At 36.1% G+C, this 26,014-nt stretch overlaps 1 protein-coding gene and 2 non-coding genes across 9 annotated transcripts in view; 1 reads left to right on the top strand and 2 right to left on the bottom strand.

The window, feature by feature from the left end:
• LOC110384470 (fasciclin-2) overlaps window positions 1-13,701 on the bottom strand; it is a 91,422-nt gene extending 77,721 nt beyond the window's left edge. For 3 of the 7 annotated variants that reach the window (XM_049844576.2, XM_049844577.2, XM_021345758.3), the window contains exon 1: window positions 13,227-13,700. In XM_049844576.2, the coding sequence (XP_049700533.2) occupies window positions 13,227-13,332 (106 nt within the window). In that variant the 5' untranslated portion in view covers window positions 13,333-13,700. Of the gene's footprint in view, window positions 1-13,226 lie in introns of all 7 variants that reach the window. The other 4 variants (XM_049844579.2, XM_049844580.2, XM_049844574.2 and 1 more) reach the window with 3 other exon arrangements.
• A 7,949-nt stretch (window positions 13,702-21,650) lies between these two features.
• On the top strand, window positions 21,651-21,769 carry LOC126055482 (5S ribosomal RNA). The gene has a single exon (XR_007511469.1). It is a non-coding gene; the product is annotated as a 5S ribosomal RNA (ribosomal RNA).
• Window positions 21,770-22,722: 953 nt separating this feature from the next.
• LOC126055483 (5S ribosomal RNA) lies at window positions 22,723-22,841 on the bottom strand. Its single transcript, XR_007511470.1, has one exon. It is a non-coding gene; the product is annotated as a 5S ribosomal RNA (ribosomal RNA).
• Between the last annotated feature and the right edge of the window lie 3,173 nt (window positions 22,842-26,014).

The following is a 26,014-nucleotide window of genomic DNA, read 5'->3' as shown; positions in this document are numbered from 1 at the left end:
AAAAACATATAAAACTTTATGAGTACTAATGGAGTAAATAAGTTTTTATTACAAGCCGCGGTTGTTAAGGATAGCAGTAAATTTATATTGAAAGAAACTTCTGAAGAACTTTATTGGTAATCATACCGTGAAATATGTATTGGTTAACAATGGTGATGCTGATCTGAGTCATCTTATAAATTTCAAAAATCTTATTTCTGACAGAATAGCTCGAACCCAACTTGATAACGTGTCAAGATGTCAATGAATCAAAAAGTCCATTGATAAAAATAAATAAAACCTACCACAACATTTACTCTATAAATAATTCACAATAGAAATACTAAAGTGCGCAAGAAATCAAGGACAAACAGTATATAGTGAGGTATTTATAGTTTCAGCTGTTAGGCAACAGAAACTCGATCAATATTGTATCGGTGTAATTACTCAACTATTACAAGCTACCGTTAGTTACTCCACGGACAAAAACTGAAAGCTAAAACCTAGTTTTTGTAGCCCCTGTAGTTTTTCTTCGGTGACGGCTTAGAATTCTGTTACGTTACCGGCTTTTATTTTATCTCCTCAGAATAAAATCCCAATCTATTTTTATATATCGGCACTGGTTTAAATAAAATAATCTCTTATAAAAACTTTATCCCAAAAGGGATTGAAAGCTTACATATTTTTACAATTTTAGCAAAAGTTATTTAACAAAAATGGAAATCGGAATTTTGTGTCCAAAGTACGTCTGTCAGTGCATTCCGCACTAAATGCAGAATGGCGTAATTTGTAAAATTTTGAGCACTTGTTTTATTCACTGCTGTATTTCAGGCGTGAAAAGCGTAGTTAATATATTTTAATGATGATATACTGTTTTTCATACATGCATTTCATTTAGATTTATGGACTATTATTTTCAGCATGACTCAGGCAGTCACACTTTCGTAAAATTAATATTGCACAATTATGCCTCTATGACTTATAATAATTGCAGTTTTCTTGGTTTAACTGAGATTAATTCTTTCCGATCCGAAAAATAAATAACCTTACTCTTCGGTCTTTAACATTGATTGAATATGTTAACGTAACTCAACTCTATTCCGTATTCACGATCAAATAAAAGGATTCAAAAGAGCATGACGAACATTTTTTCCCTCAATGAGAAAAATATAATTTCATCGCAAAAGGGGTCTCACTGAACGAGTTATGCTACGAGCAATTGAACGCATTAATTTTAATACAAGACAAAGACAAGTGGGCCCCATTAATATTTATGAAGGCTGACAACCCCCTTATCACGGCTGTGACTAACCTTCATTGTTGTTAGACTAATTACTTTTAGCTAAACAATTTTTGATTTGATTGAAAAGGGAAGGTTTCGGAATGTCACTTTACTTTGTTTGAAACATTCTGACGCAAGGATCTATTTTGAGCCCAACTTAGTTTTGAAACAAAAACTTTTATCTCAAAGATTTAATGAAGCGCTTTAAACTAATTACAACATCGTTTATAGAGAAATAATTGCAGTAGAGTAATCCATTTCTTAACAAATTGCTGGGAAAATATTTAATGTAGCCATTAACAAGTTCGTTACGTAAACGGTCATCAAACTCAGACTCGGTCGGATTTCAAGCGAACAACTACCTCGTAAGTGTAACGACTTCATAGCATCATCAAATGACTCGTCTAAGTTATAACCCTTTCAGTGTAACCTACTTACGGACTACACAAGTACTTACGACCACTCGACGAAAGTTCTGGAACCTGCTGGAAACGGTGGGTCATTACCCGGGCATTAAGCATCGGGGTAAGCCGGGTCGAGTAGCTATCAGTTGGCATGGGGCCAAAGTAGCATTCATTCGATGACGTCACAGTCGTAAAGGCGGACCAGCCAGTGCTACCGAAACCACTGAAACTGCTAATAAAATACCTAAGCACTTGACCACACGATGCACCATGTAGGTTGGGCATGAAAATAATGTGGTTGACCGTAATAGTTTTCTTAGGAGATAATGGCCTGGTTTATCTGTTTTCCTTATTTATGGTGTTTCCTTTAGGTGTTATGGTAAAAATGTAAATCAGGACCTGTTGCTTGCTTGTTTACCAAGCTTACACTAGATATCCATGCAGTACATTCATGCCTTACATATCTTGACCAACTATAATATCTTGTATTTAAAACATTAAATTTTAATAAAAGAATAGAGGTGTAACTAAATTTTAGATATCTATCTATGGATACTATGAGTATTAAAATCGATTAGAAGGGCTACCGAAGTGATATAGAAAAATACAGCAATACGCATTAACAGTCAATCAGAGAGATATTCTACGTTAGATATAATATCGGGTCTAGTTCAAACCGAACCACACAAAAGCATCTCAATAATCGGTCCTCGAGGCCGTGCGAAAATAACATATGATATCCAATCCTTTTCAAATTCACCGGGTAGTAAATATTGCGATGTTCCATAAATACAGGTAAATAAAACGTACAAAGACTTGGTTTCCATGACCTTGTACCGGTTTCCTGTTCAACGGTCGCCTCACACAACCTTTGAGTTCCATCTAGCGTGGTTAATGTGAAATCCTTTTTGCATTCCTCGCTTCATAAAGCGTAATGTGGAAAGTAGCAGTTGCTGAATTAGATTTTTTCCTCCAGATAACATTTGCATGAAATTTTACGAGTATAGTCCTGTCCCTCCAGGATTTTTTACTGATGAATATAAAAAGGTATTTTTCTTGGACCCCAAGTCGTTTCCTCGGCTCAGATTACGCCTTATAACGTCTGTCCAAAGAATCTGAATAAAAGAGATTTTAACTTCATTATGATTCAGAAGACGTAGACTAATAACTTGTGACAAATGAACAGACTTTTAACAAAACACATTCAAACCAAGTACTAACTGTACTCAAAAGATCAATATCAAATCAAAGAAACTACAAAGGAGCCAAGACCTCATTCAGTCCAAGTAACAACCGAACTCCTTATCAAGATGAAGACGTTAGCCACTCGTATCAAGCGCAGGCGTTTAATATCGAACATTAAACGGGCCCTCTCTTCCTGTTCGCCTAATGTTGCACCGATTGGTACTCCAACCACGGTTATCACACCACTTATGATCGAAAATAGCCACATAAAGATACCAATGAATCATTACTGTGCTATAAGAGATAATGTGAAAGTACTTGAATTATTCCGTTTCTGTATCAATGAGAGCGAATTGTTTTATCGGAATGCATTCTCGGGGTATGCGTCGGATTGTTTGTTGTGAAATAATGTAACATCGATTCTTTCTTTTGTATTGTGAAAGGTTGTTATTGTCAATGATGGCTAATCCTGATAATTTATTTCTGTTAGTCATCATCATTAGTCAACATTTGAATTCAATCTTGGTTATAAGATCTAGTTCATTCAATTTCTCCCGGTTAATTTAAAAATACCAGACCTTCAAGATTACTTTAATTTCCACAAATATTTCTTAAGAAAGTTAAAGCTTAAGCTATTCCAGACTTAGTTTCAGAGTCCATTTACATAAGGCCGCGTCAAGGGAGAAGTTATGATGACCGACTACTGTCTCGAGTCCACTTCGGCTGCGACTTGCTTGTCTCAAAGTTATCAAGTCATAATACCGCAAACAAGTGAACTCTATTAACTGCTGCCATCATAACGTTTACGGATGGAATGGCTTTTGTACCTTCAAGGATGTCCATAAATCATTCACATTTTACTTTGTTTTGTAGTTACTTTTTAGGATCATCTGGGATATGACCTCAGTAAACCGTCCCATTCATAAAGCGACCTTTCTGCGGTACGTAAGATTTTATTACGGATCTTGAAGAGGCTTTTACCTTTGGGATTACGGAGGCACAATTTCATATGAATAAATAACAGTCTCTCTACAGTTAAAAGAAGCTGGGAATAGAGAAATTATTCTTTTTTTAAATAAAGGCATTCCTATGGGCGTGAATAAAACACATAAGTGCAAGTGAAAACTTCATAAATACCTTCCGAAAACTGGAGCGTCACTCACTTTATTAGAATGGCGTGCAAGACTTTCATTTTTAGCATCGAATATTACATGAAGACGTCTTATTCTTACCGAAATATGGTAATTAAAGACATGCGAAACGAAGCCCTAACAAGGTGTGGAAATCGAGACATACGTATTCACGAACATTGTTTAATAGAATAAACTGACTTATAACGGCCAGTGTTCACGGGCCAAGCAGAGATCTTAAGCAGATAGTGAAGTTCGCTCGGAATCATTAACATTGTACAATTATACGGGAACAACAATTGTGGGAAACAGTTACGAGAATGAAATTCGTGTCTGTGTGTGGGAAATAAAATGCAAATTATTGCATTTCTCTGGCTCCCGGGTTGGCGAGCGCCCTTTTTTCGCGCTCTTTTTATCTTCTGACTGCCATAGTTTTAAACAGATGGTAAGCTTTGTTGAATTATTCAGCTTTTTTGCATGACAACCGAATGGCTTTACTTCCTATTGTACTTTTGATTTTCCTTTGTTTATTAACTTAATTAGTTTTTGTTGTTACGGTTGATTTAACGAACATAATTATTATTCTTTACGTCGACTGTTATATACAAAAATATACAATTGAATGCTTCTTTTAATTATACAGACATGTTATCATAAAGAGTAGGAGGTCGAGGTCGTCAATATATAAATAATATTTATCTCCAGTACATATAAAGTAAGAAAAAACAATAGGTGGCAAGTAGGACAGTTTTGCACAAAGTCTTGTGAACCCGCGTCACCGCGCCTTGACCCAGGGTGCACTTCTCCTGAGACAATTTAGTTCTCAAATCAAATCTACCTCCATTTTCCTACTTTCGACTGTATCCCATTTTCGTTTTACTTTTGAAGTAAAATAGGTTTTCTCTGTTTTGTCATGGACTTCACAAAAAGACAGCTGTTTAGTGACACTACAATTATAAGTGCTTGATGATACTAATGGCGTTATTGGGTGAATCCTCAAAAATATGAATAATATGTTAAATGATGAAGATTATTTTTTATGGCCGTATAGAACAAATAATGTATACTTCTCCGCTATCACAAGAATTGTTTCAACGTGAATTACGACGTAAAAACGTTCATTTACACTATTTTTAGCAGTTTATTTACTGTACTGTCGATAACACATTTATTTATTTGACTTTATTGATAATTGATGATCTGATAATAATAAGTAATAACACTTTCAACCAAACTTTTACACATAGAAGAAATCATATATGCACATAATTTATAATGCCACTGATTAAGTAGGAAAATAACCTACGAGTACCACTTATTTAAAAAATTTGTTTTATTTATTTCAAGATAAGTTATCGAGGATAATAATATCAGCAGTGTGTGTTAACATCTTCCCACTGCATATCATATTAATTGGATCATCAATTTAACACGCCACAATTTGCTGTCTCTAATAAATAACAACTTGTTAATGGCCTACGATAAAATATGCATAAATTACTTATGCATTTATTGCTTAATAGTAATTTTCAATACTGCAATACCAGATCTAATGAACTCCTTGAAAAATAGCAACAAAAAATGAAGGCGTCAAAATTTTTACAAAACCCATCACCAATTGATTTCACTGTAAGAAACAGCTACACAAAATGATCTATGCCGTTCACCGTTAATCCTAAGCATTTTAACTTTAAAATACATTGAAACAACGTAAGTCTAGCCGTTTCGCTTTCTGGTGTTACACGAGCACAACCGTTAAATGTCTTTAACGGTCTACCTGCTCATCGCAACCGTGCGAAGATCGTGAACAACTGCCGATTTCAACTCGTTGGGAAGATGTATGGTGAAAAAAATTGAAAAATAAATATGGTGTGTTCAAAAGGCAGGTTGCGAAAAACTTGTAAAACGTGTGTGGAGTAAATATGGCACCCTGTCGCTCCGTCAAGGCCCACGGTCCCGGACGGCCGTCACTCGTCTCTCCGACACGCTCTGTTTCAAACATTGTACCGCACAAACCCGTTGTCTTTGATGTTTTAAACGTTGAACAAGCACGCGCTCAGTATCATCAAACCAATTGCACAATGGAGGTTTTATTTCTATAAGCCCGCTGTGGCCATTTCAAACAATTTACGAAGTCATAACATTGCATGTGACATCTTTATAGTCATGACATGATTCGCTGTTCGACTATCTAAACTCTGAATTGGTTAAGTAATGGTGACAGCTTGAACTGTTCTGTTAGTTTTATGGTTTGTCCATACTAAGTACTTAGAGGAAGTAGGTACTACTGGCTTTATCATCTTCGTTATACTGCTGTCATCGATAAGAGTCTGGGTAAAAATAACTTTCAAATGCATGAAATGGCGGGACTTATCAAAGCTGGTTTTAAAGACATCCATAAATTATACCTGTTAGATACTCAATTAAATTAACGTTCAATCAAAAACGAATTAACAACTTCATCATCTCGCCATAATATCCGGACCATCGCATGTTATCCGCATTCACACATTACGAGCATCCGTCAAAACAGTGATTCATTAATATGATTATTGGTACATGATTGATACGACACATTTCCACCGATACTATCTCCATAAGTATCAATTAGGTTGAATCATAAGAATGTTGAAATACGAAATTTTATGAGCTACTAGTAGTTTCCCGCCGTTTCGCCCGTCTCTTGTCGAAGCTACTTCTCGTACCTGTATTCAATACATCCTGTAAATAGTGTAGCTTCTCAACAATGATAAAATATTTCAAATCAGTTCAGTAATCAGCCTTTTTCTTCTTTGTAATATTAGTATAGAATAGATAAGAAGTATTGGTAGCACAAATCGATTGATTAAGGACACTCAAATTTTCATACAGATTGACCTGAATAAGGTTCACCAGACAATAACGAGGACGGTCTATATTAAGGGCTGCTATCCATTAAGGGTTTTCCAGGTATCAAATACCTTCCTTTCGAGAAGACTCGCTTCATTATTTTGATAGTGCCTCGGCAAAACCCTGATGTAAACAATGTACTTGTTATACGTAGTCATCCAAAGATAAGTAATAACACAACAATGCATGAGTAGATTATGGTTGGTCCGGAACCGTCAATATCTTTCAAATATCAGAAGTTTTAAGAATTCTTGTATGGTTTCAGACAAACGATGATAGCCCTACATACATAAGATACGCTTTGACATTTGCTCTAGATGCTTTTTGTCTCTAAAACATAGCCCACAAAGGCCATAACGCTATAGGAATTTATAGCTTTCTAATGATAGGTACATACTGCAAACACTTCATGATATTGTACGCGCATTTTAGTAGTCTCGTCACATTCCCTGGTCTTAAAATGAAATCAAGGGAAGGCCTATAAGTACATCAAACAAAGCTTGCCGTGAACTAAATGACGAAAATAGTTGATACTCTAACCTTTAACAGCGATATTTTCATGCTAATTTGGTACGTTATTTCCAGAGTTTGAGTTATTTCCAACCCAGAATAAGCCTTTATCTCTCTGAAACTATCATGCAAAAATATACAACGATATTGTACAAATGTGACGATTGTAAGCAGCAAATTTATGAAAATCTAGTAGAGTAAATAATTGTGTACTATTCACCTAATACCACAGTGGTATTCTGTTAAGTTATGTAAAAGCACTGTAAGATATTACATAGGCACAAATTATGTAAACTTTCAAACAAAACCAGAATATAAATAGGTACAATCTAGATCATAAGACTGATTTCAATGAACCCAGACGACCTCCTCGGATTAGTCTAGCGATATAAACGAATTATTGAGAGCAATCAGTCCATTCAGCGGTGTTGGAAGCACTATGACAAAAATTTTCAATAGCCATCTTCTCACATACTACTGAGTATTTTCAGTTTTAAACATAATATTAATATTGTTAATACAGCCACATGAAATGATGAAACTACAATTAAAAAATGTGTAACTTTTGAAGATAGACCGTTCCATGATTTCATAACTCATTTGCACTTCCGTGGCGCTAGACCATTATAAAAACTTAAAACGAGAGCATCAATTAAAACTCCTCAAACCATGAACGAATGATAGTGATATTCTTGAAAAGAAATCTAAAATTATGACATCAAAATTGGTCACACCTCCGATCTCGACAAAGGGAAATCAGTCTACCATGAAACGCCAGCGATGACAAAAAGGCAACACAAACCATGGCTCGGGCTGTTAGAATACGAGACACGATTTCAGTTTTAGTTCGTAGTACACTGACTTATTTGCAACACGACCTATCGTAACCTCGGGATAAAAACTGCAATTGAATGACGAACGATTCGGATATTCCGCTCCCAACTTTCATGGTGGACCTCTGAACCTTGAATCGAACATGAACAAATTAGAAAGCATTGCTTTTACTCTTCACAATTGAGCTGGCAGATGCTTACCTCTTTCGTTCATGTTATTATGCAAGTATAACGAATTAAAAATATTTAAAGCAAAGGCAGAACTAATTGTTGGGGTTTTCGTAACAGTAAGTTGTAACGGTCTGTGACGTATCAGTTTATGTGTTTTGTGTGATTTTGTTTGAATAAGCTGTACTTTGAATGGGTTCTCATCAATTTTGACATGGTATGGTGCAATGTTTAAAATTCCAATCCATGAGAACACGAAACTCACGAAACTATTTTATCACTCCCACGCCCATATTTCATATCAGAAGAATGATTGTGACGAAAACAATTATAACTCCATCAATATCTTAGTCTAGCCTTCATACTAATATCCTTATCTATAATTTAAGTACTAAATGAACTAACATATTTGGTTGCGAAACTATACGAGAGTTTTTGTAGGATTGTTAAACAGTGCAAAAATACAGGCTATCAAAATGCTACCGAATTATTTTTCAATCAAGTAAGACACAAAAACTTAACCTCTTAAGACCCGTAAGTTCCTGCAATGCCAAAAATCTTCTTCTCAATACCAAATAGGCTGTAGCGGACAAAAACATTTCATACGGCATTCCTTCGTAAGGTAATGTTGCGAAAATCGTCAGGGCGACATCCCGTCGTCGGAACCGGTCCGGCCTACCGGTTTTATCAACTCAACGACCACACGAAAGCGATATCGACGAGATGCTTAGGGAAACGGAAACACATATCCTGGAAAATTGAAGACAGTAGAGCCTAGGAAATGAAACTTGTATTGAGAAAACTATTGATAAATAATTAGTGGATCTAGTTACATTGTAGCATCTAGCGACCTAATATGTTCCCTATTTATATTATTTATTCCCGATTCCAAATTAACAAGGAAAACAAAGATAAACATCATTTGGTTCTCGACGTATCGTTATAACATCATCTAAAATGTTAAGTTGTACAATCACCTTGAGCTCGTTATGTAATACATTAAGTTGACATCACTCAGTTAGCCTTGAACTTCCTTTATGGCGAATTCATTAGTAAAATTACTTGATTTGACCGTTATAGCTAATTCTTGTCTATATTTCAATATCTTAACATTCTTCATAAAGCTTCCCTGTATCATTGGCAACTCTATTGGAAGTTCGACTACTTCATTAATTACCTCTTCACGCTGCACAGCAGTACCTAAATCAGTTTGTTTTATTTATTTCTCTTTGAGGAAATTCATACCTTCCACACCTACATTCAATGAATTATACCAAAGTTTGCTTCAATTTCCTTCAAGATAAGTTTCACAGCAGCTGAGATTAGCGTGACAATACAGGGTGTCCACAAAAACTTGCTCATTACTCGAGCGTCCGTTTTTGCATAGGATTTCGACGCCTTATCTTTGCCGGTTTACGTCGAATGCGTCCCCGATAGGGAAGCACCTGTACTAGATTAGATAAGCCTTATCAATTGATGACATAGCCCAGTAACGTGCTAGCCGGTTGTAGCATAAACGTGTATTGTTTACTTAATGACTAGCTTATGTATTCATGATCGAACACGAATTGTAATTCAACGGTCTTGTGTATGAACATGAACGTTTTGTGAGATTTAGCTGTGGCTGTCTGTATTTGATTAGATGTCTGGACCTCTATGAAATCATCGATGTATTTCTATTTTTATTAGTCATGACTATTTTTCTTACCTCAGTAATTCTTCTTGTTGATCTCAGTTCAAAAGACTTTTCTTTCCCCTAACTACTTTCTTCCACTAACGTAAAGCAATAAGTTACCAGTTATGACAGTTACGTATAACGTTCTAGGAAAACTATCTGATGTTCGTTAGGCCAGGCTTACGATGTCACGTAACGCAGGGCAATTTGACGTGTTAGTCCGAGTTCACATGATTCATCAAGATGACCCACATCACGCTTCCATACAGTTACACATAAAATAACTTCATCTACTAACACGTGTGTTGATGTGAAAATTGTTTTAGTAAACGTGACTTTTCTAAATGCCGTTACATACGGCAAACTCACAGAAGATGTAAAGACGTAGTTAAAATTATGACGACTAAATAATGTTACAGTAACAGTGTTGCACAATCAGAAATGCATTAGATCCCAAGTTGCTATTTGCGTCCAGGAAGCTCCAGTAGCCGATATAATCCTGAGAGCTAAATTCATATTAGCTCCAGAATGCACCCACTAAAATAATCTAAGGAAGTTACGAACTACTTCCAATAAATGCTTGTATTGACAGAAATATTGAGACGGATATTCATCCTGACGGGGATATGGGATGCATTATTATTTCAAAGCATTAGTTTGATTATTGTTTGTAGAGATGTATTTTCGAATAGCATCCAATAACTGTAACTTGTTCGATTTCAGGCTACTCTTGCTAATCGTGTATTCAATTTTATGTCACAACGACAAAGAGTCAGCCTTCTGCCATTTATTGAGCTCGATTAACCAAAAACCGTGATCTCCTAACAAATTCAAGAGCTCATCATCTCCAGCTGTGTCCCATAAGACCTGCTTTACTTATTACTTCCATAGCATCTGAAATATAAAGTAATATCGCCGTATCTTATTGCTAGTCATAATCACAAACGGTCATGACCGTGGAAAGTGCCGTCAACATGCCATTACAGCGGTCTCGCTGCGTTAACAGGCTTAAATGACGAAGGGTAATGACACGGCAGATGCTTAGAATTTGTATGAATTGTATTCCATGTGTAGATAAGGAGATAATAGTTTCTATAGCTCGTGAGGCCTAATGAAGCACGCCCTCGGCCAATATATAACTCGCCAGTAATCTCCGGGATAACAGCCTCTCTATAATATCTAACATTCTCGATACTGGTTTATCTGAAGTGCAATTCCTGCGCAATATCTTCGGACTATAGTTTGCTAACTTAATACTCATTAAAACAGATAAGTAATGAAAGCTCTCACGATACGATGCGATGCCAGGTTATTGATCCTGGGAATATGCTGTTGCCATCAACAACACGGAATCAAAAATATAATTTTAATCTCTGCAGAGTTGAAAATTCATATAATTAATTATCGTTTCAGTAATGCACTTGATCTCATCTGCAAAATTAATCGTTTAATCGTACTGGAATGCAGTTCGACACAAAATTGGAAGGTTGGTTTTAATGACAATGATGTTTTACAATATCATTCCCTTTCATCATTATGGAATTTGGGTATATATCTACGTAGGAATTTTCTTGTGTTGCATATATCATCCTCCGAGCCTTTTTCCCAATCATGTTGGGGTCGGCTTCCAGTCTAACCAGCTTTTCCATGATTCAGCTGAGTACCAGTGCTTTACAAGAAGCGACTGCCTATCTGACCTCCTCAATCCAGATACCCGGGCAACCCGATACCCCTTGGTTAGACTGGTGTCAGACTTTTTAGCTTCTGACTACCCGTAACGACTGCCAAGGATGTTCAATGACAGCCGGGACCTACAGTTTAACGTGCCATCCGAAACACAGTCAATGGTGTCTAAGATATACTTAGAAAGAACATACAAACTTAGAAAAGTTGCATTGGTACTTGCCTGACCTGGGATCGAACCCGCGCCCTCATACTTGAGAGGTTGGTCTTTACCCACTAGGCCACCACGACTTCTCTATATGCAACATGCTACCAGTTACCAGTCTACATATATGCAACAAAGAATGTACCTAGTTACCAGTATTGCGTATTTCATGCTCATTCATAAATCGGTCCTATGAGAGGAAAAAAATGTATTTGCCCTTCAAAATTACGAGGGACCACTGTTTCACCGCAATACAAAGTTATCCAGATTGATTGCGGAATATACGTAGGAGGGGGAGAATTACTACCAATTTTATTTAATGGAAAAAAGGCCCCAGAACCTATACTAGCATCAATTCTTCTAAACGATCCAAGAACTATAAATTATGAAGCTGGATTCGGCTTAAAAAAGGCGCCCGAATATAGATTCCCGATTGATCGATTCGTTCCAATGAGAAAGAAACGGTTGAATACACAGTGATACGCTTTGAACAAATGTGGCATAATTTGTAATTATTCCTGGAAAGCCGGCGTCGTGGTGGCCACCTGTTCAATATCTAACGGACTACAACGGTTTTTGCACAACTAGGCCTTGGCTTGTCGCTAATCGTCACGTTCGACAATCCACTGAAGTTTCTAATTGTTTTCGCTTTGGATCTAGGTGAATCATTAGTGTTCGCTTCTCGAGTTAATTGATCAACCAGTGAAGAATATGATAATTAGTTGAAAGTTTTATTTTTTTACATTTTAGAATTGAAATATTATTATTAACAGACGCTGCATAAAAATGCAGTTTGCTGATTCTCATTATCCTCGATATCTTGATAGTTCTCTTATTAGAAATCGTTTAACTTGTACTTTCTTAGCCTTAAGAACTAATCGTTTTTCTCTGAAAGTAACTAATTACGACTTAACGTTCTATGTAATTTTAACCGCTGCAAAGTTAATTAATTTTGTATCATAAACTCTCAAGATAAGAAATTTACTGAAAACTTTGAAATTTCTGTTGCAGTAAATTGAATTTGTGTTGTACAAAAAAAACTTATCATAAATCATCAAAACATAACCTCAAAATAAACTTGTTTGAATGAATCACACTTCAATGCATTGCCAACATAAGAAAAAAAATGTTATCAACTTTGATAAAACTTATTTTTTACTTTTTCATCAAAAGTCTCTTTAAAAAATCCTTCCATTTGGATACCTATATAAACTTAAAGTGACTCTTTAACTAAAAAGTGAATGAAAACAAAGAATAACCGATGTAGTAGTGAGCTAACTTACCTGTTATAGTTGCCAACAGCACCGCTAAAGCAACCACACCTGTCGCTCTCGAACGCTTGGACCTCATCTTGTCTCTTTTCAACACGCTAAAGGTTTGCGTCCTCATAAACAATAAAAAAACAACAGAAAATTCAAACTCCTCAACGGATTATATCTAAGAACTATGAACTTATTCACTCGCGTTTTTATTTCACCTTTACGAACAGTATTTATCAATCTAGATAATAAAACCACAAATTCCACAAGTAAATTAAAATGAAACTAAGAAATTACATTGAGAAAAGTTCTTTTGGGTTGAGCACTCAAGTCCATTGTGATGAATATGTAAGTATGTTTAGAATTGTCCGATTTCAAATTGTGAAACTTGTTTCGTGCGTTCAACTGGGGTGCTGAGCGCGAGAAGCGTGCGGCCACTCTCGTCAAGCGCTGGGCGATACTGGCTGGCGCGACGGGGGCGACACGCCGGTGTGACGGACTCGCGCGGAACTACGTAGCGTCGCTCTCGTACCGCGGTTGTGTTCTCAGCGTGAGACAGAACATTGCAAGGATCAGAACTAGTTGCTCATAGTTTATTAGGTTATTAACCAAGCTATGCATGCAGCCCTGCTTCACTGCCTTTTTATTACATTCATACCAGTACGCCAAGTTCATTTTCATTCATTCCCTTTTATTTCTATTGCTTGAATTAAATATCTGTAATTCAAAAGTTTTATGACAATAATTTTTATTTTGCCTAGACTTCAAACTTCAAGTCTTGTAAAACACGGTTCATTTAATTTTGAAACCAGCTCTAAGATTTCGTTGCTGAAATCGTGACGAATCAATAGGCTCTCTAAACGGCTAACAACTCCAGTTAGTGAATAACGTAATGCCAATGCAATCATGACTTATCATTGCAAGCACCGAAGCGCTACATTTCGGTAACTAAAATAACACTAGTCTGTTTGATCATTGAAAACCATAATTCTAAAACCTATCATAAAAATATTCCCCTCCTACTTGATTACAAAGTCCTTTAAAAAGAATCTGTTCTAATTTCAACGTAGACATAACCACCTCTGCCTGAATCCCACTGGATCTAAAATTACCATTCGAAGGGCGTCTCATAAAAAAAATGACAAAAAAAAATTAGCGACGAAAAATTCGCGCTGGTGTCGATACATCGGCACCTGTGACTGATTACATGGCGTGGCATGAATAATACATGATCGTTGGTACTGCTAATACCCGGTACCACGGTACGATCGAGTCACGAAGCATGAACCTTGAGATCTCGGTATACGACTGTTGTAATTGCTTTGGTTATCCTAAGAATGATATTGACAATATTTCGTCGATCTGAATTTTACATAGACTGAACTGGGTACTTAAAAAACAATAAAAAATAAGACCTACAGCTTATTTCTTTGAAGAGTTGAGTTATTTCTTTTCAGCTATTTCCATTTTTTGTGAACATAACAAAAAAAGATTATCAAAGATTTCAAGTCCATTCAATTTTCGAGCTGTCCGTTTTCATTTCTCGAAGTTTAAAAACAAGTAAATCTGTAGGAGAGCTAATGGAGTAAGCAGCTTACGGTATTACCAAAGCTAACAGCCAACATCCTAATTACAATCCTGAGGTAGCGAGTCCTACATACCATACGGCTTGGCCACTATACCCGGGCTTAAGTTCTCGGATTTACGAACTTGCAAGGATTTGCAACACAGGTGAGGTAGCAGTGCGTAACAGATCTGACAAAGCTCTTAGTGCTCCTTGAAAGGTCCCGTTTTGAGGTTTGCTACCGTTCTACTGATAGGTCCATTGAAATAGGATAATATGGCTACGGGGTCTTGTTTGCTTTTAGATTACTAGATGACCCTCTCCTCTCTATTCTCTCGATTGTGGGCACTATTCTCATCCTCGCTTATACACGTGAAAGCCACTGACTGTTTGTTTTGTAAACTGTTGCTGCATGTAACTGTTTAAAGTGATGTCAGCTATTGTTCCGATTTGATACATACCTAAAACCCGAAAATTCCCTTTTATGAGAATTAGTGTATCAGATTTTGTTAATTAAGAAACTAGGTACCTGACAAGATACTATTTTTCATACCTAAAATGCTGTAATTGTATAATTCAAACTACAGTTTCTCCGTTTCATAAATGTCAAATTCCTATCATTTTCATCCGCAATTTGTAGACATTGAAAAGGCACACAAAAGCATTGTATTGAATGGCTGATGAAATCAATGCGGGGAAACTATCTCATTTATATCTCTTAATGCTATTAGTTTTGGTACATTGTCGAAAATACCTTCTAGTGGAAGAATATTTATATGACTTTTATTATTTGTTCAGTTACCATATTTACTTCATTTAACAACTTGGTCATTATCAAAATCATTGTCAAGATTTTTAAACTATCTCGAATTGGTTTCGTTGTTAAAGTCTCTTGTATCAAATGTATATTATTCGTTAATGTTAGTTACACTAGAGTAAGTATACATGTGCATTGATAATATTGAGTGAGACACAATGCCTTGAGATAACGGCACTGCAACACCTTTTCACGCCTCACCGTAACTTTTAAACAATATTTGTTTTGCTATGGTATAGTTTGCATGCAACAACTACCGTTGTATTAAGATATCGTCGATGTAACGTTAATGTATTTACTTGCTTTTCTTGAAGATATGCAGTTGTTGTCCGTGCTTTCTTCTATTGATTTATCTCGTTATCATGGTCCTAATCAGCAGATGTTTATAATTGTTCTACGATTAAGTAATGAATAAGTACTTATAAAGGAATACTATTAGATTTAATTTTAATCTTCTCCATTTATTTTAATATTGTTCCTAAGTAATTACCTATGTTTTTTTCCCTCTTACTAAAAGTTTTGAACTAGTTCTGAGATGGGAGATTATCCTTGCTCAAACTGGTGTGTTTGATTGTTCGTTCTTTCAGTTTTATTTTTAACTGCCAGACGTTTTCCAAGTTAATCAGAATTACTTTTTTACTTTACACAACACAGATAAAGTTAATTTATTTGAACGCACCATTAAATTTATTTGACAACGTAATCTGTAATGAGGGTGTTTATCAAGCGCTCGCGCAATTTCAGAGAAATCTAGTGAAAGTTAATGCATTTATTGAAAAAACTGGGCAATTGATGGCAATTATTAAGATTTGCCTCGATCTTCGGAAATAATAAAATTGATTAAATCAGAATTAAAACAATATAATAAAGTTTATTCCGTTGTTTACCCATATTCTTGCCGTAATGTCTTTAGAATCTTCTACTAAAACCCTATTTCAGTTTAAAATGTTGCTTTTAAAAAAACTTTTGTTATCAGGTCGATCAAAGGCTGGTTGCGAACACATCATTAAATTAATAATAGGTCATTCATATAATCAATTAAAATATTACAAACAGTGTGTAATCAACGAATTCTATCAATTGATACGCGTTATTTAATAATGTCCAATCACAAATTGGTGTACATATTTAATTAATTTGGACGTTTGCCTATATAGGTTTATCACAATTTACAACTTTATATGTTATTTACCTATATTATCACAATACAAATTTTTGTATGAATATGAAATCTTGTCAACGTTCTAATGTAAGCAACCCCTCACATGTTTGTACCATAGGAACTCCCTCATACTTGAATTGGTAAGCTTGAGCTCACATCAATAATTACTTCAATAAACTTGTATATCAGTATCACATTATGATATCAAACTAAATAAAATCCACTCAAAGAATTTTTTTCTTTAGGTAAGTAGGTACCTATAGGTAGGTATAGGTAGGAACATGATGGGTTTTAGTCAGAAAGAGTCTCACACTCCCTCACGCTGCATCCACAGCGGGATGGGTCAACTGATGACTTCCCATCTAAATATAAAAGCAAGTACCTATAGCTTTTCATAGGAAAGTATTTTTTTGTTCCCAGACTGTGATTACATTGAGTAAAATGGCTATAGGTATTCTAGTACCGATTGTAAACATTATCGCAATAGCCTTTAGAAGTCACGTACAAGATTCAGTGTTTTTATCACTTCAAATACAGAGATTTTTCCATCAAAAAGCCTATTATCGGATTGAGGCTAAATATTATTTTTATTTCAAGTTTTATATTTGGTGTTTTTTCCACGAACGATTTCACACGTAGGAGCTGGATTTTACATTCTAAATTATATTTTTACGTGCATTGACATAACTTTAATAATGTCACGTACTTACAAATTTCGTATATCTCATACCTATCTTAAATCATCATTGAATTCATAAAATAACTTTTATAACGATTTTTTTTCTAGTAAAGAGTGCCAAGAACAAAGTAGGTACATACCTACATATTCACTTCATATGGAAGTAGGGCTGCCATTTCGAATTTCGCCAAACCCGGACAAATATTAAAAAAAACCCGGACATTTGGCGTAAATCGCATTTTTTCCCCGGACGAGTCCGATTTTTTTTTGTTTAACAATACAAGACCTAATTTTTAATATTACCATATTACTTAAATTCAATGAGGTCAGTGCCTTCTCTAGCTCATGTAGTACCTAGTATTGAAAGATTGTGACTTAATGTATTTCGAAGGTCATAATTAAGAAAGCTCATTTGGAAACTAGGAGTTACCTTCTTGATAGGTTAGACAAAAAAATGTAGAAAAATACAAACATCCGTAAAGTGAAGTCGCCGCGAGCGCAGCGAGCGCGAAAATTTTTGAGTTTTGGGTCACTAAAGCACCTAAACTTGTATAATAAAAAAATCCGCAAAGTAAAGAAGCCGCAAAATTTTTAGAATAAAGTAGCTAAATGTAAAAAAAACGTGTCAAGAAAAGAAGCCGCGAGCGCGAAAATTTTTGAGATTTGGGACACTTCGACTTCTGCATTATTAGGCGCCCGGGTTATTCGCATACCCAGGCACCATAGGTTAAGATGGCCCTATGAAAAATGTCCGGGTTTTCCCCGGACACTTCTTGAAACCCCGCCCGGACGGCCCCCGGACGGCCTCCAAACGAGGACAAATCCGGGGAAACCCGGACGGATGGCAGCCCTATATGGAAGCAATAATGAAAAAAATGCTAACCTCCACATATCAATAGGTCCCGTAATAATATCTGTCACTTCGTCAAGTCACCACAATGCGCTCGCATTTTCGATTTCCCCAAATGGTAATAGAGTAAAAAGCGGGCCCCGGGTTATTCGGATAAATTAATTGAAAAGGGATCAGTACCGGTACCGGCCCTTGTTTTGACTGCACAAATAGAATTAAAGTATGCCCCATGTACTGATACGAAAGGTCGATTAACCGAACAAATAAATTCGATACCTATGGCTGTAGCAGCCAAAGTTTGTACAAAAGGTCGGGCCCACCTCATCAGTCTGTATTCGGACAATGGCCGCCTTTCCCATATTAGCTCACCTACTAAACCTATAACATGGTTTAGTATAAATAACAGGGTTATGGATAAAAATGACAACTGCTAACTAATATTGATCTGATGGGAAAATGGATTTTGTTACCGCTTTAATGTCTACTATCTCAAGAACAAAATATTCAGCATTGTTTCCTTCTCCCTAAACTAAGATCATATTAATCGCAATAAGCCACATTTCTGTAAGCTTCATATTATCATAATCTCAATGTCCTACAAAGTTATTTTTGTAATTTAATACTGAATGCCTTTGAGTACTGTTGTACAAAGTTGGTCAACAACAACATTAACTTGATAACTGATATTAAAACACAATTGGCTTTGTTAACAGGTTGATAATTGAGGAGTAATTCTTGAAATCGCTTAAAAGCGGGGTCATTTAAGTTATCTTAAGTTTTACGGATTATAAACAGGAAAATCCATAACGGTGCTACTTAGTTTTGACTCTGATATAAATGTATTACGATTGTGCCCCAAATACTTACATCGTACAGAGATAGGACAGTAAATAAATTCATTAAAATAGCTTCAGTACAACGTTTATTCATGTAGTGGCAATTCCTATATTTTTTATATTTTAGGTGCCCGTTGTAATATTAATTCATTTAAATTTTTCAACGTCTATCTATCGGATTTAAGAAATCTCAAATCTGCAAATGACCCTACATCGGACCAAACAAAGAAACGAAACAAAATGTACAAACAGGAGCAGATAAAAGAAACATTTGCTATCTAGACGTGGTCTCCATGACAGCGTACGACAGACACGAGGGTAGCTGCCCCCTCCACCGTCCCGTCGGATTACTCACACTCCAGCAACTTGATCCGCACATCCAACCCATATCGTTAAGGTAACATGAATATTATAACAAAATTCTAAATATACCAATATGCTCCGGTGATCATGCATGAAATTAAGGGATGATGGCATTCCTCGCACGGTGTGAACGTGATAAATGGTTGAGGAGTTTGATCGAATTGCTTAACCTTGTGAAGTGGGTCTATGAGATTTAGGAAAGGAGGAATAGAAAGAGATTGAAGGAGATCAACTTTGAAGTAGTCTCATTCGTGACATCTTTGTCTATAAGTTTGTCCTCTTCGAGGCTTTCGTATGTTACTTCAAATGTGCACCAAAATATTAGAGCCATTAAGGATCAAAGGACTCAGTTTGAAAAACAAGACTTTATTGCCAGAACTATGAAAGCTTCTTGATCAGAAATCCTAACTAAAATACCCATAAATTCAAGCAAGTTCTCGATAAGCTAAACTCTGGAAATAGGTTCATTTGAGCATGACCAGTTCCTATTACTAGATGCAAATCCACAATCAGTGTGTGTGTCCTCTGTGTGGTTTCCACAAACCGTTTTCGCAGAACGATCCTTAAATCGCGTCATGTGATGCCTCTGAGTCACGGGAACTGCATAATCCAATTAACAGTACGTTGTAGAAGCTACATATGTAAGTACTTGAAATCCTTACTAACTAAAATGATAAATGTGAAAGTTAATTTAATAAAAATAATGTGGAAACACCTAAACGGATTGAGACGACATTTTACACAGAGTTAGGTGGCAACGGACCTTAGATACGATTGAAACCGCGGGTGGATGCCATTGTGTAGGTTATATGAATCACATAAAAGTAAGTAGGTACATTTAAAATTTCGCTGTATTCAACCCGCCTAAAACTTATTGCAGGCATTATTTTTACGTTTCTACCGAATACTTTTTTACTAGCAATAAAACATAAACTTTTTGCGTGTTACAGATTCTTTTACGATTCTTGATAGATATTATATGCGTCTAGGTATAGGAATTTGCCATTGGTAACAAATGCGTACCCTTTATTCAGACAGAAACTGTACGGGGTTTGCTTAGAATTTTTCAAGTTTGTATTAATCATTAGCTCCCTACCAGAAATAGTCTTGTAATAAACTACTACCATTACATAACTACCCTACCCGTTCTACACAATTTTTTTGAACCTATCAATATTTTTTCGCTATCCAGAACGTAAACCGCGTTTGACCGTTCCCGCATCAGTGGACAAGGATTTTACTGCAATTTTACCCGTTACTAGGCTGGAAATGGATAGTAAGCTAAGTGTTTACTGTTTACTCGCATCATCTGAGACTTGTACAATGACTCTGCTGTTTTTTCTTTACCACGCTGTTACATAATGCACTTGTTAAAACTTTACCGACAAAATAGAAGAAAAATGTACTTCGTCAAGATAATAATAGGCAAGAACTTTCAAAAGATAATTAAGTTACACGACGTCACTTTAAATCCCACGGACTCAACACCTTCTGAAGTAGCTATTCAATTATTAAAACACACACTCAATTAATCCAGCGATAAAAAGATAATTGTAGGCTTCGAGTTGGGGCTATCTGTTGAATGCTGACTCACTGAGTTCGTTGAACTCAGTACAAAGAATAACAACCGTCTCGGTAGGGAGGCTGGCAATAAATCAACTGACGTCATAAATAGGGAGAAACTCTCCTTGTCGGTAAGTGTCGCATTTTCCGACTCATAACGTAGGCCTAATGCAGTCCCACGAATGTAAGGGTTTCTTCGATTGTCGGGGTGACGCTTATGGTTTCATGACTGTACGAATGTGAGCTCTCTTTTGTTTCGTGACGTGCACTGCATTTTGAAAATAGAACATACATATTTTACGCGCGTTCACATTTTTAAAATAGGCAGAAGGATGTAGGATCAATAAAGAAAGAAGTATTAAAAGAATATAGGTACTGGATTTGGTTTTCATTGTCCGTAACATCATTTTTTTTTTTTAAGAAATGATAGCAGTTCCATGCGTGTTTGAGAAGAATACAGTTTTTCAATTTTAAAACATTTACATTCAAAGCAAATAAAAGCATGATAAGCGGCACTAAAAAAATGTGTACAGAGCGTGTTTGAGAATATGACGTAGTTTAGGCATTTGTACGCGTATACAGAACTCGTAAACGTAAATTTTAGCCTCGTATTCGCCAACGTCCATACCACGTTGAATACACCGGTTCTCGTCCGATCACCGAAGTTAAGCAACATCGGGCGCGGTCAGTACTTGGATGGGTGACCGCCTGGGAACACCGCGTGACGTTGGCTTTTTGCTACTTTCTTATAGTATTTTTGTTTTTTCTAGTGTAGGTATGTTTCATTTTCGTTTTAATTTTGAGTACCTTTCATTATACAAAATGTGATTTGTATTTTCAAACCAGTAAAAAGTTTTTTTAACATGTTCATATTTGCACCTAGGTCGGCAAATTTTTACGATTCTTCAGATAGAGAAAAAAGTGCATAACAATTTGACAAGACCCGCTAAGTCTTATACTAAAGGAATCTATGCCATACATATGAAGCTGAATAGTTTGTTTGTATGTTAGCGCTTCTTTCAGGCAGAGGTCTGATTCGAAAATCTTTCCGCGTTAGATAACCCATTTATCGAGAAAGTTTGTAGATAGTAACAACTTTTTACACAGGCAAAAGTTAGTAATAATATGTCTTCTTTAAACCTATATAAAAAATACGTTTATAACAAAAAACTATTCATATAGATAAAAAGCCACTAAAAAGGTCAGGCAGTTTAGTACATAATTAGTTTATTCTGTGTAGGTACAACTTGAAGTCCCGCAGTGCCTAACCAAACTACTGCTAATTTATGTCCATTACGGGAATTATAACGTACACGTTATCTGATTTGCCTTTATTTCTTTTCTAGGTAATAAAAGCTTAGTTCGTATTTGTACCTGTCCATTATGAATTACCTTATATTTGAATTAAAAACGAAATAAGGCCAACAACAACTGCGGTAACTGAAATTATATTTCAGGAAAAATTACAGGTCTTGGATCTGCAATTATAATTATTTATGTTTTTTTAAACTCAGAGGATGATGATGTTTTTTTAAACTTTCCTATTTTGCAATATGTAATTTGATATAGTATTAAGAAGCTACCTATACTCTTATCCAAATATGTTCTGCTGTATGTTTTGTAATAAACCAAATTTTGTATTGTACCAAAAAAAAATTATTAAGGAAAATTGCAAAAATAGCAAAAAGCCAACGTCACGCGGTGTTCCCAGGCGGTCACCCATCCAAGTACTGACCGCGCCCGATGTTGCTTAACTTCGGTGATCGGACGAGAACCGGTGTATTCAACGTGGTATGGACGTTGGCGAAAGTGCAAACAAAAATGTTATTCTAATTCGTCCCGTAACTCATCATATTATTTATTTTCTTTTGTAAAAGTTTTACATTAATATAACTTAATTTACATAACTTATTAGCTTTGTGGCATAGAACCTTTGGAACTAAACTTGCATTGTATAATTTTCTCGGAGTATAGTGTAAAGATACCTAAGCATTGTAAACGCTTCAACTCCGAAAACAGTGTTTCTTGTCGGTCCTTTTCCAAAAGATACACTTGATTGATCCACTTACACCTAGTTTTTGAAGTTTTTTAAGAACCAAATAAGTACCTACCTACATATGAAAAAAACCTTTGACTGAAACTTTCTTATTACCATATGCTTCGTAGGTACTTGCTAAGCAAAGAAAGGTCACCTCACCCTCGTCTTACATTACTAACCTACTTTCTATCCATTTATCAAGAAAACAGTACAATTCCTTTCACGCTCCAGTCACTTAAATTAAAACAGGACCGGAAAAAAATGCGAAAATGGCAAGACGATGTGCAAAATAACGAAATTCCACAGCGCCATGTGTAAACAGCAGTTTCAAATTCTGTAAGCTGTGTTTGGTTGCTATTTCCAATTCGTGCGGCGTTTCGCAGTCCATTATTCACATTTCATTTGTTAGTGACATGCGGGACGGCCGCACGACGCAAAGCCCTGTGCCACTCGCGAACGTCACTCGCATAGCTGCTGAATACCATTTTATTTTGTTTAGCTTGATAGCGTATATGTTTCATTACACTCTTTGAAAGCCAGTTACATCCACTATTATCTTTACGGTGTTGACATTTTTGTTTGTACGAGAGCGGGTAGGTAATGCTTTGATTCAAAACTGGTTATGAACATTCTCCCTAAAATAACTCTTTGTTGCTCAACTTTCAGTTATGTTACGCAGAATACAACTGACGCTTTATCTTACTTAGAGCTGTACCTAGCTTCTGTTAACAACAATAACAATCTGAACACTGTATAAAACTGAAAATATCACATTTCACAGCTCGCATCAATATCGCAAGTTATCGCTTTGCGTCCGCCGAGGGACGCGGCATAGAATAAATAACTTTGTACATCGGCTTATAGTTGCAACTTTGCGGGACGCGGCGATCCGTTGCGAACTGTGCTGATACGTCGGCAGAATAATCTTTATAAATATCGATGTTTACTCGCTGAATAGAACATTTTTCAAAGCAATCTACATGCCTATGGTGCTTCAAACATGTAACATTTCTAACGATACGATATTCACCTGTGATCAAGAACTCCATATTCACGTTTGATATCAAATAATTATCTAAGGCAATTACGTCAATCGATTACGTCTCACCCAAGACGGAGATAGCGCCAGGCTGTCTAAAATTGCTCTGATATAGGCGGATTAACAATTTGCAAGCTCAAGTAGCACCGATATCCGATTAGCACTAATAGGTCGGCGCCGCACCGAATATCGGATGCAGGCAGGTGATCGATATGCAAAGTTACTAGTAAATGTACCAAAATTGTTATTGCTAACACTACCTATTTAAATATAGAACCCATAGCGTTATGGTTTCCAATACCGTAACAGTAACGTATTAAGAAATTGAGGCAATAATGTCCACTCATCTATCAAACCCGGCAGTATCTACAAAAATTAAAATAAAATGAAAATTCAAATGTTTCTCTCTTTTCCCTAAGAGCTTACCAACTTCAGGCATTAATTTGCAATAAAATGTTTTGTTCTTAAAACAAAGATCAAAATCATTTCACATTATATTAACTTAGTACTTACCTAGATGGCTGATATGATACATTCATCATAGGGATTGTCAGAGCTATGCACTGAGTATGCAAGCCTGCAGCTAGTGCATTTTGTCTAGACACTGGCTCCCAGTCAGTGGCGTAGCTTGCCTTGTCGGGGCCCCGTATAAAAAATTGTTTGGAGGCCCTTATATGGCACTTTTTTTATAACCTCTTCCCTTTTCTGTTAAATTTTTCTTTTCTCAGCGCCGCTGGGATAATCTATTTTCCTTTCACTCATTTAATGCACATTTATATAAAGCGCGTAAATAAACAGTGCACTGCACTCCGTGCGGTGGCGGCGTAGCATCGGGTGGCACCCGCGGCGGACTAACTATTGAGCACCCAATAATCATGGATTAAAATTGTAAATAAAAGTACTTAAAAATCGTGTAGAAATCATTCGTGGTGGTTTTTGCTAGGTTTAATTTAACGTAAAGAAACCGGAAACGGGTCATTGCAAACTTATAAAGAGCTATTTTTGAAATTTGGGATATAAAAAACCCAAACATGTTTTATAAAAACCGGCCAAGTGCGAGTCGGACTCGCGCATGAAGGGTTCCGTAGGTACCATTATTTATAAAACGGACAAAAAAATCATGCTTGTTGTATAAAACCCCAAAATATTTATTTAATTCTAGTTTTCAGTATTTGTTGTTATAGCGGCAACAGAAATACATCATCTGTGAAAATATCAGCTCTCTAACTATACCCTAAAAATCAGTGTGAAATTTTTAAGTTTTGAGAAAAAAATAATTTAATAAAATATTCCATAAATAGTCCCATGAACGATGTTTTCGTAACAGCGCCTAAACAATCTTTAAAGCATTTTTTTCATATGAAGGTGTGAAAAAAAGAAATTAGAGAGTATGCCATATTATTTTTAACATTTTTATCTTTTTTTTGAGATTCGTCACATTGTTATAGGACGTGGGGCAATTTTGTATGGATTGCGATCCGTCTTCTTTGAATAGCATGCAGTGACTGGTAGTGAACCTAGGCTTTGCAGATTAAAATGGCACCCTCAGTGACTTTGTCCCTTCGTGCCATCCTGGTCGTGCAGATATGTGTCGACCGAGATGGCACCCCCCGAGACGTAGTACCAGTGGCGGACCGCCCTCTCCCCCCCCCTTATGCTGCTACTAACTCCGTGGTTTAATATCCAATGTAAAGTACAACAACGTACACGTAAATCGCGATATCGATGAAGGATTCCCCGCTGAGTTGAAGATGAAGTAAGTAAAACGGGGAAGTCCCGCAGCCCGCCATAACGATTTAGAGTGTTGTTAACTTTTGAACGCACGCTTAAGGCGGGAAAAAAAATTGCTTTTCAGAATTTTGATATTTGTAAAATAAAATAAATAAGGAAGTTTTTATTTT

The sequence above is a fragment of the Helicoverpa armigera genome, chromosome 16 (genome assembly GCF_030705265.1).
Source record: "Helicoverpa armigera isolate CAAS_96S chromosome 16, ASM3070526v1, whole genome shotgun sequence".
Lineage (NCBI taxonomy): Eukaryota > Metazoa > Arthropoda > Insecta > Lepidoptera > Noctuidae > Helicoverpa > Helicoverpa armigera.
The sequence above is the reverse complement of the archived record's forward strand: the minus strand, read 5'-3'. Positions and strand labels throughout refer to the sequence as shown.